The sequence below is a fragment of the Zeugodacus cucurbitae genome, chromosome 5 (genome assembly GCF_028554725.1).
Source record: "Zeugodacus cucurbitae isolate PBARC_wt_2022May chromosome 5, idZeuCucr1.2, whole genome shotgun sequence".
Taxonomy (NCBI): Eukaryota; Metazoa; Arthropoda; class Insecta; order Diptera; family Tephritidae; genus Zeugodacus; species Zeugodacus cucurbitae.
In genome coordinates this window covers 40,067,284-40,081,046 of record NC_071670.1, presented here as the reverse complement: position 1 = coordinate 40,081,046, position 13,763 = coordinate 40,067,284, and the positions used below count along the sequence as shown (strand labels likewise).

At 35.1% G+C, this 13,763-nt stretch overlaps 2 protein-coding genes and 2 long non-coding RNA genes across 10 annotated transcripts in view; 2 read left to right on the top strand and 2 right to left on the bottom strand.

Moving 5' to 3' along the window:
* The window catches only part of LOC105215533 (disks large 1 tumor suppressor protein), a 119,448-nt gene extending 118,860 nt beyond the window's left edge, over positions 1-588 (bottom strand). For all 4 annotated transcript variants that reach the window (XM_054232082.1, XM_054232084.1, XM_054232091.1 and 1 more), the window contains exon 1: positions 434-588. The gene's annotated coding sequence lies outside the window, so the exon portion shown is untranslated. The remainder of the gene's footprint in view (positions 1-433) is intronic.
* The window catches only part of LOC105215532 (uncharacterized), a 35,362-nt gene extending 30,185 nt beyond the window's left edge, over positions 1-5,177 (top strand). For both annotated transcript variants that reach the window (XR_008471469.1, XR_851900.3), the window contains exons 4-5: positions 4,780-4,964; positions 5,035-5,177. This is a non-coding gene — a long non-coding RNA (uncharacterized LOC105215532). The remainder of the gene's footprint in view (positions 1-4,779; positions 4,965-5,034) is intronic.
* On the bottom strand, positions 4,633-12,512 carry LOC105215530 (protein 60A). Of its 3 annotated transcripts, none has more exons than XM_054232101.1 (6): positions 12,359-12,512; positions 8,103-8,771; positions 6,335-6,507; positions 5,260-5,696; positions 5,022-5,189; positions 4,633-4,962 (listed from the first exon to the last, which is right to left on the bottom strand). In XM_054232101.1, exons 2-6 carry the CDS (start codon positions 8,477-8,479, stop codon positions 4,702-4,704), a joined length of 1,416 nt encoding a protein of 471 aa, XP_054088076.1. In that variant the 5' UTR covers positions 8,480-8,771; positions 12,359-12,512; the 3' UTR covers positions 4,633-4,701. The 3 variants fall into 3 exon arrangements, with proteins under 3 accessions (XP_054088076.1, XP_054088077.1, XP_054088075.1); XM_054232102.1 differs by having other exon boundaries at positions 12,293-12,435; XM_054232100.1 differs by having other exon boundaries at positions 12,141-12,423.
* On the top strand, positions 5,605-8,390 carry LOC128922245 (uncharacterized). Its single transcript, XR_008471470.1, has 2 exons — positions 5,605-5,742; positions 5,832-8,390. It is a non-coding gene; the product is annotated as an uncharacterized LOC128922245 (long non-coding RNA).
* Positions 12,513-13,763: the final 1,251 nt, after the last annotated feature.

The following is a 13,763-nucleotide window of genomic DNA, read 5'->3' as shown; positions in this document are numbered from 1 at the left end:
CCGAGCCGTCGGCCCATCTAACCACCAACCCACTCAGTGGACGAAGCAGCAACGTCGCTGGCGATGCGCGTAAGGGTAAAATGTGTAACGTAGCGAGCTATGTTTAGACATACAAACATATATTTTTTAGCACATCATACATATATTTACTATATATGCACATACGAGCATTTCACGTTCTGTCCGCTGCCCTTTGGTTGCTTCCTACGTCAAGGTGAACGCTACATACATATACACACACAAACACTTGCAGCCACTACGAAATCATGTATTCTTTTCTTCTCTACTTTGCATTTTCCCGTTATTCACGCACTTTTTTTTTGTGGCATTTTTCCGCACACGATTTTACACGATTTCTGGCGTTGGTCGCTTGCTTTTGGCAAAACAATTATTCACACTAATAAATTCACCGTTTTCCATTAGTTTTCATTACCTTATCGTCACACTATCGCATTTTCAATTTATTAATAATCAATTCCAATATAATTCTTTCCAATTAGAATTTTCCTGTCACTCTTCACTCGAGCGATATCCTGTCGATTATGAATTTTCTCTTCGAATGAAGGTAAACTTTTTGAATATGTACACAGTGAAGTGGCGAACGAGCGAGCGACAAGCGGCTGTGTTGCCAACTCTTGTATATTTACCCGCTGTCACGGCAGTGGTACTCAGAGCGTAGGGCGAATTTTATATGTTCCGTTGTCAAAGCAGCGTGCAGCGGAAATACGAATAAATGGGAAAGGCAACAATAGGGGTAGAAAAAATAAAAGATAATACTTACATAATGAAAATAAGGAATTGATTTATATTATTTTTTATATTAAATTATATAATCTCCCAAAAAATAAGATTTACTTTGTATTAACAAAAAATCTTAAATTATACCTCAAACTCGTTATATGTATGTAACGATACCGCACAAATGAAGCGCACTGCATTACCAGCAGAGCAACTGTCAGTTGTTGCTCTCGGCAGCGTTATTTATTGTTTGTCAGCCAATCAGCTGCTGTGGATCGCTTAAATTCTTGAATTAATACAAACGGATACAATTTACACATTTATTGTTTTATTTCATAATTTCCGGTTATTTATTGACTGCTGATATGTTAACTTTGTGTTTGCTGCTCAAACTTACATTATACAACAATTTAACTGCTTCGACGCCTAACAACTTTACTTTAATTAAATGTGTTAAAAATTTAATGCGATTCCACTTGCTTGGATATAAACACATAAATAAACGTTTAATTTAAATAATTTTGAACAAAGTGGGGCGAGAAGGCATCAAATAACTGAAATCACAATGCTCAAAATGAAGGTACGCTTTTCAAACGTTTAGGGTAAGTATGCAAAAGTCTCTTCTGATTTATTGTACACTAGCAGACCCGGCCACACGTTTTTGTGGCGAGGTATACCTTAAATTACGTTGGTCCAATCTTGGCTTCGGCGAAGATATTGATTACTCGAGGTTACGCAGCAGGATGACACTCACGCTACTTTTAATTGCAAAGTGAGTGGTGATAGTAAGGCAATTTTAAATAGTTTTAAATAGTTTGGGATAATTGACTACGCCATCCTGGTTTGTAGCTGTGTCAACTCTCCTGGACCGAAGTTCTAAATTGTCGCATTAAGATCATCGATATCTTTGCGACCCTACCATTTGCAACTGCTTCTACAATCCCAATTTGATATTTTTGCAAAAACACTCATATGTTAGTTGTTAATTGGCGATTCTTTATGTGTCGCCACAAATTAAATGATTTTAGGCATGCGATTAGCCCGTTAGTAACAGTTGATCTAGGAATAATTGGAAGAGTCTGGCGTAAATCACCTGCTAACAGAATCCTGGATCCACCAAAAACGTTTATCGACAATCAAGATATTTTAAAGTCCTGTGCAGTACCTCCAGCGACTTCTTGAATATTTGGAAAATCTTCGTTATAGCGCTATTTTGGCGATTTTGCCGACTGGTGTTTCGTTCATTTGCAATTTAGGAGTAATTTCAAGGCCGAATGTGCCGTTAGTTTGCCTACTAACAGGTGCCAAGATGCCCCTGTTCTTGAAAATGAGTGAAATTGGTTCTGGAATTACATCAGCCCTCATATACTATACTATATATGATGATTTTCTATTGGACTTTATGCCGAATATATAAGTCAAATTGTGTGTTATCTTAATAAAATTACATCAATAAATTGCGAGAGTATAAAATATTCGGTTGGACCCGAACTTAGCCTTTTCTTATTTGTTACAAATTGTTTTGAGCTATCGACACAACCTTATACAATTGAACAATAACAAAAATATTTTAACAAAGCAACAATGACAACCTTCAAAATATTATTTTTTGTTTTCTCTTTTTATATTTTTCTTGTCAACTCGAATAAAATTCTTTTATCTTCCTCGCAATTTTTCCATATTTACTCACTCTCTAATCTTTTCCTGGCCTTCCACGAATATTTCAAGACTAAAATTAGCCAGATCGGTTTGGCCGTTCTCGACTTTTTGCGAAACTAACGAACAGCAATTAATTTTTATATTATATTTATGTACATACATATGTAACTGTAAATTAGATGTAAAAAAATGTTAATTATTAATATCTCCTAACTAAATTTCATCAAAATACGTTCAGCCGTTTAGGCATGATCACTAACTCAATTCAGTTTTCTGCATACTTCCTACCCTCTAAGTACGATGACGTGATCATTTTGATCTTATATCCGTTTTTAGGTAACCATCGATTACCTTACTAAATTTCATCGAAATCCGTTCAACCGTTTAGACGTGAAAGAGCAAAAGTCCCAACAAAAATGAATAAAAATCACTAACTCAATTTAGTTATCTGTCAACTGCCTACCCACTAAGAACGATGGCGTGATTATTTATAGCCTATGACCATTTCTAGGTTATCATCTATCACCATACCAAATTTCATCAAAATCCGTTCAGCCGTTTAGGCGTGAAAGAGTAACAGACAGACAGAGTTACTTTCGCATTTATAATATTATATAATATATAATATGGATTATCTGCTGACTTTCACGAAAATGTTCATTTTTGTAGAAAATTTGTTAATAACTTTATTCCGAAAACTCCTCCACCAATCGTAAACAAGGATTGACATTTTAGGGAGGAAAGTGTCATAGTCAATATCAGACCCTGATTTGAAAGCATCTACTTTAACGCATTTGATTTTCATAATAGTAAGCGCAGTTTGAAAAGTTTAAAAAGGCGTTTTATATTGGAAAAGATTGTTGCTTATAGCGATAGAAGAGAGTTTGAAAATATGCATTACAAATTGCAATACAATCCAATTGGATTTTGGTACCAAAGTTCCGTGCAGTAATCAATAAATTCTAATTAGGCTAGTCTACTAGGAATTTAGAAAAGAAGTCGGAGGAAATAAATTATATAACACAACCGACTTAACGCTTCAATGACTTCCGGAAATATCAATCGTCTCTTGTAAAGGAGTTCGACTGTATACTTAAAATTAGTGCCATATTTATAATTTGTACAGGACGTCTTCAAATCGCATTATTCCCAAAGAGTGTAATAGGAAGAAATTTATCAGTTTTAACAATATAAACAGTTAGGTCGGTGTAAGAAGTAAAACCAGATAAGGCTTCACCAGCAATCAATTTATTGTGCAATACGGTATATAAAGGTTTTTCAATAGGGATGCTACAAAAGTATATCCGTATAGGGACAGCAAATGACGCTACATTTTTTCCCGCTCTTTTGACATTTCTCTTCAGTAAGGTTTGCCATTTCATCATGGAAAAATATACGATCCAACAACGAGTCGAAATTATTAAAATTTACTAACGAAACGAAACGGAGTCAGTGGCCTTAAATTAAGCGCGCTAAGTCCAATTTATAGTCGGCTCATTTCTGGTTGAATAGCTTCGTCAAAATGCAAAATACATATACGTTATTGATCAGGCAGCAATCCACACATACTCCATGAGTCAACATTGCATCCCGAAAAAATTACTGTTCGGTGCGTTTTATAGCCCGGCGGCGTCATTGGGCCGTACTTCTTCCGTGATGATCACGACCGGTACGTTACTGTGAATGGGAGTCGCTACCGCTAAATGATAACCGAATATTTTTGGCCCGAATTTGATGATATGGACTTGGACAATGTGTGGTTCCAGCAGGATGGCTCCCCAAGCGAATGTCAGAATCGATTTATTGAAAAACCAAGTTTGGTGAATGTGCGATTTGACACCGTTAGACCATTTCCTGTGGGGCTACGACAAGTCTATGGTCTATGCCAACACGCCAGCGACGATTGATGAGCTTCGCACGAATTTCGAACGTGAAATTGCAGCAGTATCGGCCGATTTAAGCTTGAAAGCCGTCTGGACTTCTGCAATCGCAAAATTGTAATGCTCTTTTTGAAAACCCCTTTATTTGTGCTATATTTTTCTCCGATAATTTCGAAATTTAGCGCTTTAAGGCAAAGATCGTGGTTTTGGACTTCGGATTTCTAAAGAATTACTTCTTATAAATCTCTCACCAAAAATATGATTTTTTAGAGTTATACACTACTACCAAGCAAAAACTACTATCCAAACTCAATTTCTATAATATTATAATGTTTAATAAGTTAAAAAAAATAACTATAAAATTTATATATAATTTTATTAATCTCGTTTGTTTGTTGTATACTTTTTCTTATTTGTTACTTAACTAATGACAACCACAACTTTTCACAATCATATTTTTATATTTCTTTAAATTAACATTCTCTTCGTTCAAATGATATAGGACGGGTAGAGCACCTAGGCGTGTGGGTGCACAGCAAGGTTTCGGCACCTTCTTCGGTTCCAACAAATGCACCAAAGTCTGGACAATGGCATGATTGGTCGCGTTCATATGAGCATTTAGAGGGAAATTACATTCACCGCTGCAGTAGAAGGCGCCATAACCCTCTGGCGCAATGATCCAATCCTGTAAGGCAATTAATTAGTAAATCTGTTTCATATAATTTATAAACAAATTATATTTACATTCCAACCCAAGTCCTTGAAATCAATGTAGAGCGTCTGTATTTGACAACTGCGCATATTTTCCACGGTACCCTCAAGGAATGGGTTGATCATTTCAGACTTCTTACGACGACGCACATGTGGTGTGTTGCGCTTCTTGCGACTGTGACGATTGGTGGACTTAATCAGCTGCGGGAAACAGTAAAATAAAGACAATTAATTAATTACATTATAAATTGCTCAAGTGCAACACACCCACCTCCGGTCCACGGAAGAAACCAATCATGAATGGCTGATACTCATCATCGCCCTTCGGATGCACCAAACCAATATCGTCCAATTTCACCTCACGTTCCGGCTTGTTCACCGCATGCGCACCTATATAGAGTCCCTTATTGCTTTTGTGTTCATGCAACCATATATCCAGTCCCTGTGTCACATTCAATTCCAACCAACCCTGATAATCGGAGGTCGTATTTACCGAGGAGAGCACTTCCAATTCGCGTTGTCCCTCCATATTGACAATCGCATACACGGTGATCGTGAACTCTCTGCCGCTGGTCAACCATTTCCCTTGCGCGGGATTCTGATACATACGCAACTCGGCCATCATTAAGTAATTATCATTCGGCACATCGGACACGTCAAACCAAAGGCGCCGACCATGCTCGTGACGCACTTCGTCGACATGGTGGTCTACATAATGGATAGAATGGAATGTGAAGAACACAAAAAAATGCAGGTGAGTTAAAAATACAAATATATATATATATATCAACATATAAAATATGAGCAGACAATATCAGTGTTCTCGTATCTAAATACCCTCAGGTAGACAGTGTGCGGTCCTTATAAATGTGCGCACTTATTGGCCACTCAAACAAACACATAGAAAAGTACTTCATTAAAGTGCTTCATGCAATCGTCTGTGGCCACCAACAACTGTAACCGGTAAATTGCAAATTATGGCAGAGGAACAGAAAAAATATTCCTATTTTCTTTTACTCAATTCTCATTCACACACTCAAGCATATAGTTCCTGGAATTTGTGTAGTGGAATGTGAAGATAAACAGCATGCAACTTCGGAGATCTTCTTCGAATAATAAAGACACAGTAAACATAATTTTACCTGCTGCAGTCAGGCATTTAAAAATATTTGCTGATTGATAATAGAGAGTAAGAGGTAGAAGACAGCGGGAGACAAAAAGTGGAGAACTAATTGTTACCAAAATCAGCACAATTTTAAAAGGGACACGACGGACATACTATTATGGACAAAGCATGTACGAGTAACATTTTACATTTTTTTCAAGTGTGATCGATTTTTACTCACTTTTATTCAGAAATGTCATTATAATATCACTCTGATCGATTGCTTGCTTATCCAAATCGGTTATGAAATTCTCTTGTTCTTCGAGATCACGTTTAGCACGCGATGGCGCTTCGCTATTCTCCTCTTCGGTTAAACGATGATAAACATCAAGCAGAAATTGTGGCGCCGATTTTCTGAAATGCAGAAATTATAGAAATTGATAATTAATAATTGTGTAAATATATAATATTATATTAATAATTTTTACTCTAAGGCAATAACTCTCTAACCATCATTTCATTTCATTCCCACTGATTTAAGAGCTGGACTTGAGGGTCCCTACGTAAAATTACAACCAAAACGGGTTGAATCGAGGACTCAGGCACTTTTAAATATCTCTCTATATATAATCGGGCCCATTTTCTTAAAATTTTTTCGACTTTTTCGTTGTAAAAATAGTCATCCTTCGAAAGAAGGTTTCTAAAATCACACGACTCCCATTAAATGTTTTACATTACTCCTATATATGCATTCAAGACCCCGTTATATCCTCTTCTAACTCGTCCTTTCAACATTTTTCATAAACCAAATCGAGTCAAAATTGGTCAGATTATAAAGTCAGTCTCATATTAGAGGAGTCAGGTAACTCGTATAAGACCTAGAGAAAATGATGCTATAAAATTAAAATTTTGGAACACCCTCAAATGGACTTCTTGCTTTCTTCTTGGCATATTTTATATAAATAAATATGTGTAGGTACATGAAATCAAACGGACTGCATTGCAGGTCACACAATTTATGTATTAAATTTCAAAAAATGAGATCACTTACGTGGTTGGTTCCATTCTGTCATATGTACATATGAGTATAAATTCTTTGTTATTTTTTGGTTTTCGTTGGTAACTTGAGGCTTTGAATTATTTCACACTTACTCAACAAAATTTCGCAAGTGTAATTTGAAATCAGATACCCATTCATGGGTACAAAGAATTCCACTGGGAAAGAGCAATGTGAAAAACTCATTTCGTAGACGAAATGGAGCCGAAAATAGAGGAATGCAAAAATTGTAAATTTGCTACTAAAATATTGGGGTGCCGATCAAAACCTCAAACATGAAGGTAAAATCTCAGGATAATATTTTTTTTTCAATTCCGTCTTTTCAAAAATTTGAATTTGAGGCCTTTTGGTTAGTCTATCAGAACAAAAATTGTCCATTAATCAGGCGTATAATAAGTAAATTATTTTATAATTGTTACAAGCAATTTATCGCATTTTGTGAATACCCACATTGTTGTACTCGTAATATTACGACTAATAACTAGTTTTGTGCCGGGTATGCAATGCGAATGACTTACGATGGAAGGAGAAGTGAAAAATTGAGCAAAGTGGAAATAAATGATATGAACAAATAAGTGAATATAAAATATTTAAATATTTGCATATTTAAGGTAAGGCAAGCCGGCAATGTAGTCAGCAAGTCTGTTACGTATATGACAGTACAAACATACAAATACTTAAGATCTACACAAACATAGATTCATCAATACTCGAGTTGCACGAGTTAAGAACTGAAAAACTCAAAACAGAAAACGTAAAAACATTTGAAACGGCTAATACCAGCGAACTGTGATGCGAATTTATAATGTAAATAGAGCAAACTAGTTTTTGTGTAGAATTTTTATTTTTTTTTTATAAAAGAAATAATAATATCCCCTAAATCCTAACCCTCTTAAAAACATTAATTTTATCTAATAATAATAAAGTAATAATTCTTAATGCTCCAACTCACCTCAGCGACAAGTGACCATGCTTTCGTCTTGGCCGCTCTGCCAAACCCAAAAACTCCAAAATCTCATAGGACACATCCATTTTATCATCTTCGTCTAAGGCGCGATGCATTATCGTCTGATCCACACCGTTATCCACATAAATACCCGATTGACTAGCCGTTACCAGCATACGTGGACCGCCACGCCCACTCAGCAGTCTATAGTCTATATCCACACTCAACTGACATAGCAGGAGCAATACAAATAAGGGCATCAGCAATACCGAGCTACACAGTCGATGTAGTGTGTCGAGCGATTGCAGGGAGGGACTGCGGGTGGTTGTGGTCGTGGTGGCACATCTCAGACGCTGACGCAATGTTGATATGTTTGAAGGCATTGTGTGTTGTGCGAGACGGTGATCGGGTACCGGTCTGTGCTGCTGTGTATGTATGTATATTTGTATATGGCAAAGTGTTTCGTTGATCTTTTGCAGATTTCAATTGCTTTTGTTTAACAAAAAATTAAATCATCAGTTTTATGGCATTTGTTTGGGTGATTTTATTTGATTTATTGCAGTTGCACACTTTTCTATACATTTGTGTATGTATGTATATATTTTAATGTTTTAACTTTTTTGTTCGCTTTTTATAAACTGTTCGTACAACTATCCTTCGCGTCGTCTACATCATCTGCAAAAAATATTATAAATAAGCACTTTTTTCTCAAAATTATCAAATAATTATTCACATATTTATGTCTGATTTTTAGCGCACAATTTCCATCTGGGGGTTTTCATATTTTTTTCTTTAAAAAAGTATTTTGAATTTTGTATTATTTTTGTCTACACTTTGAATATCATTTTTATTGCGAATTTATTGCACATTTGTTATAGTACAAAATAATTACACACTTATTTTCATTCGTATTATTTTCACTACGAATTCGCCGAAGTTTTGCAGGTGAAATAACAAACATGTATGCACATGCTCTCATTGTTTACAAGCAACAACACCGAAGGATGGCAACAAATCGGGGGGCGCAGCGTGCGATTGAATGTAATAAAAATGGTTTATCGTTGTTGTGTCGGTTGAAATTTATAGTTAAATGCTGTTTTGCCATGGAAATCTATATCTACATACTTATATTGTTTACATACTAAAATATTAATAGATATTTGTACATGCGCGTGCCCTGATCGTAGCCACGCGCACAGCAACACTTTACTACGTAGTGTGCAATTTCGCAAATAATATATTATCAAAATTATGGAATATTTAAAAAATACAGTGAGTGAACTAAATTTTAAATAAAGTTCAAATTTAAATTTAAAGCGTTTAAAGTGACGTTTCCTAAATAATTTTAACTGCTGTTTGAATTTATGGGCAGCACTGTTGTCAATCTTTATTGGGCAGTAAGCTGAACAGCTGATTTTTGTTTACATCTGTCGTACACCGTTCGTTAGTGGTTAAGAAAAATTAATTACATATTTATTTGCAATCGAGAGAAAAAATTGTTTTACATTAAATTTATTAGACTTTAGTTAAAATAAATATATCAAGAGTGGCTAAATACTAAAGCGGAGTTGAAATTGCGCTAAAATGGTTATAATATAATAACAAAGTGGCGAATATAGTAGGTAAAAAGTATGTTTTTTCCAAATATGCTTAGCACGACTAAATTTTAGTAAAATCATTGAAATAATCTATTGTGTTATTTTTCGTTTCGGTGTTATTAAAAAAATTGAAAATGTGAAAATATTGACTTGGAAATGAAAAGAGTATTTAAATATAGTGTGACTATTAAATAAACTGCGTAAAATCATTGTTAACTACTGAGATCAGCACCATTCAATATTCTTTACAATATAATTATATAATACAAATATAATAATATAAATTGAAAGTGTCACAATCAACTCACTAATGAGTATGCTAAGCAGAATAAACCGAGTTATATTGAACAGAAATTAAACAAGATATTGGTCTACAACTTTGCTTCCGCCGTTTTTTTTTTTGTAATATTATTTTTTTTTGTATAAAACGGTTACAAATGTCGATTAGCCTCAGCCGCACTTTTCTTGGAATTAAAAAAGAAAAGCAAAATTTCCCGCAAATGTCGAGAATTCGACTCAAAAAGTGACATTTTCAGTTGAGAATAAGTTTGGGATGCAAACAGATCTCTACAAATATTTTGTTGGGGTAATGTTGACACAAATGTCCAAGATCGATATAAAAACAAAACAATTTAATCGACCAGTGCTTGACCCTAGAGACATCTATTGGAAAACGGCAAAGTTGTAGACCTAATACTTACGAGCGTATACGTGTTTCAAGACATTTGAGGTTATGTTAAAATAGTGAACTTAGATCTATTAAACTTCAAAGAAACTGGAGCTCAGCTGTATGTAAGGCTTGATTCCAAAGATTGTTCTTCTATTATTTAATAAAACCTCCAATTTAAATACCAATCTCATACATTTTCTGTGAATACTGATCCCAAAGTTGAGGTGAGGAATTTTATTAAATAGTTTTATCAACAAGCTACAGATATGTAGATGTGATCTTGTTTGAATTATGGCGCCAAATTTGCAACCGCGCAAATTGTATTGCGCAAAATTATACACCATTGCTTAGTTTTGTAAATGTATTTATATTTACATTTGCATATATAGAGAAATACTTAGGGATATGTAAAGCATCTATCATCATTTTATCTTTTCAATTTCTTCTCATTTACTTGTCAATTAATTAATAGTTTTTATTCGGCTTTATTGTTTTACTTAATTGTGTATACATGTGTAAGATACACGCGGTTAGCGAGTGCCATTAACCATTCCAGAACTACATATGTATGTATTTTAGTGTACTAGGGTAGTTTGATAGATCTGTATTGATAGAAACTTTTTCGCTCAGCAATTGTAAAGAAGTGTTTGCTTTGAGTGTTTTCGTAAAAACGATCGCCTCTATGCCGCAATGTCTGAATTTGGGATACCTACAAAACTTAAACTTATAAACTAAGACTTCCGCTATCTAGGATCCGGCATAAACACCAACAATGACGTCAGCCACGAAATCAATGGCAGGATCACTCTTGCCAACAGATGCTATCATGTGCTCAGTAGGCAATTGAAAAGTAGAGCCCTATATGGGACAATGGCAATCAACACTTCTTTAGCCAACAGGAGATGGTTTACTGTACAGGAACGCCTCGAGGACTAATTTGAGTACCCCAGAAACCGTATTTTGTGTAGGATATTAAAAGTCTAATGCTAAAGGAGCTATATAATAGAGCTAATAATAATAAAAAATTACACGGGAAAAACTAATAACTTCACTGATTTCTCAAACATCCCTCGTAATTACAAACTTACAAGTAGTAGTATGTAATTTTTTATATCCAGAGAGGCATAAACAATTAAATGTACTTCGCATTACACGATTTGTAGATATTACACATATTAAGAAGCACACACGGAAAATGCGAATTGACTACAACAACAAAATGGATAAGCAGAGAATAAAGTGGGAGGCGGTAGTGGGTATATGTATATAAGAAAGGCAGCAAAGCAAGATATGCACATAAGCATTATATATGTATGTATGTACTCTTACAACAAGCTTATATAAAAGGGCCACCAACGCATTTTACAACAACAAGCAATCAACAAACGCACTTGGACTCCGACATTGCGACGGATCAAGTGAATATAAAGCGGCGCTTTTGTGCTGCTGTTGAAGTGTAACTGCTTGCAAATGTTTGTATGTGTGTATGTATATATAGATATAAACAAATATATATGTATGTATGTATATGTGTGTGTGTTTATAGTTATGAATTAAATTAATTTAAAGCCGAAAATCACTTTTTTGCGCATTTCAATTAACAATTATGAGATTTTTTAATTAAAAAAAAAATTTAAAATCATTTTTGAACTCTTTTTCATTTTTATATTTTTTTTTCATTATTTTATCTTTTTAATTTTTTTTTCAATTTTCTTTAAATATTTTTCACACAAAATGTATATTTCACTTTTCTTTTCTTAAAAACCCGCAATTTACGTGTTTTGGCGATTAGATTTCCAAATCTCCGACGCACTTGCTCCACCACAACGCGGTTTTGTGCCGTTACACTCGTTTCTTTGTTTTTGTTATTATTATATTTTTTTAATTTTTTCCAATTTTCATATATATAACGATATTTTCCTTATTACTTGTGCGAAATTGAACAAAAAATTAAAAAAATTATGTGTATATCAATTGACGGCGCCACCACAAACCGTAGCATTGAAGTGCATTGCGCGAAGTTCCAGAAATAACTGAGAGTGATGGCGTACTGATGGTAGTAGACTCAATTCGATACGATCCGATCCGATTTGAAAATGGGCAGTGCGGCAACGCGGCAAGGCAAACGAACCTGTTCTGCTCAGCAACCTAGTAGCGCCATCAGCATAGCCGGCGCTCCAAACTACGCTGCTCTTTTCCACACGCTTTGCAAACTGTGCATTATTGTTGTTCCAGTATCTACTACTTATTGTCGGTATACCCATGTACATACATACATATATATCTATATGTATATATCGGTACACACTTATAATGTCCATTTGCGAGCACGAGCACAAGAAGACTGGAAACTACAGGCACACATACGTACACATACATCAATATATGTAAGTGTATATAATATGCATGTGAAATAACTTGTTTGGCTTGTTGACGGCATTGTCGATCTGAAAGATCGTTTTGTTCGAGCAGCGCAAGCGGCACTAAAAGCAAGAGTAAACGGCCGGGTTGTTGTTGATGGCATCTGCTGGAGAGCATCGCTGGCGCTAACTGGAAATGTTTTTTTTGTTGTTGTTGGTGCATATGTATATTTATCGGTTTATCATATGCGAGTTGATGTGGTGTGGAAGGATATCTGATGGATATACGAGCGCATGAGATGTGTACATGCGAACACATACTCTGTATGTCTGTATGTATGTATGTATGTATGTACCTATACTTACTTGACTTTCGCTGGCCTTTTACTTAAATATCCATAAATATATGGACATATGTACATATATACATACATATATCCATACAAAAAAAAAATCATATTAAAAATATATAATTTTGGTACAAGGATTCTCAGAGCAAGCATTCGGTATGCTCATCTAAACCCGTTAAAATTTACTTTCGAAGCACCTGAGGGAGATTAACAACAGCGTCATCTGCTGCTAGCGGCTAGATTCGTCCCTGCCTTACCTCTTTTATTAAGAATTCTTTACTTAAATTGCTCCTAATTCTCTTCTAATACAAACCGCCTGCAATTCTCCACCACAAGTCAAACAAAAATCTTGGGAATGGCTTCTTTCTAGGCAATGGGAGGACCTCCGATACAAGAGGTCTTGGTCGTAATGTAAAATATCAATTTATGACACTTCAGGATGGATGGAAGTTAATGAGGAGATGTATTATAAGTTACAACATAAAATGGGGCCTTTTAAAATTCATCCGACTAAAAGCTGACTAGCGAACTTTCTCGCCTATTTTTCGATAACAAAGCAGGGCTCAAAGAAGAGAAGTGGCGATTGAAGACGGATATAATTGGCTAACCATTTACTTCAGTTAACGCTGGAGACCGACATCGATGGAATATTAGAATGTTACACGAAGTGTCCTTATATTATACATATG

What these genes read in the sequence shown, in the direction of transcription:
- LOC105215530 (XM_054232101.1), bottom strand. Translation starts at nt 8,479, where the DNA reads ATGCCTTCAAACATATCAACATTGCGTCAGCGTCTGAGATGTGCCACC. An exon ending in CATGGTCACTTGTCGCTGAG is followed by an intron (nt 6,508 to 8,102) that starts GTGAGTTGGAGC and finishes TCTGCATTTCAG; the next exon opens with AAAATCGGCGCCACAATTTC. An exon ending in AATGACATTTCTGAATAAAA is followed by an intron (nt 5,697 to 6,334) that starts GTGAGTAAAAAT and finishes TCCATTATGTAG; the next exon opens with ACCACCATGTCGACGAAGTG.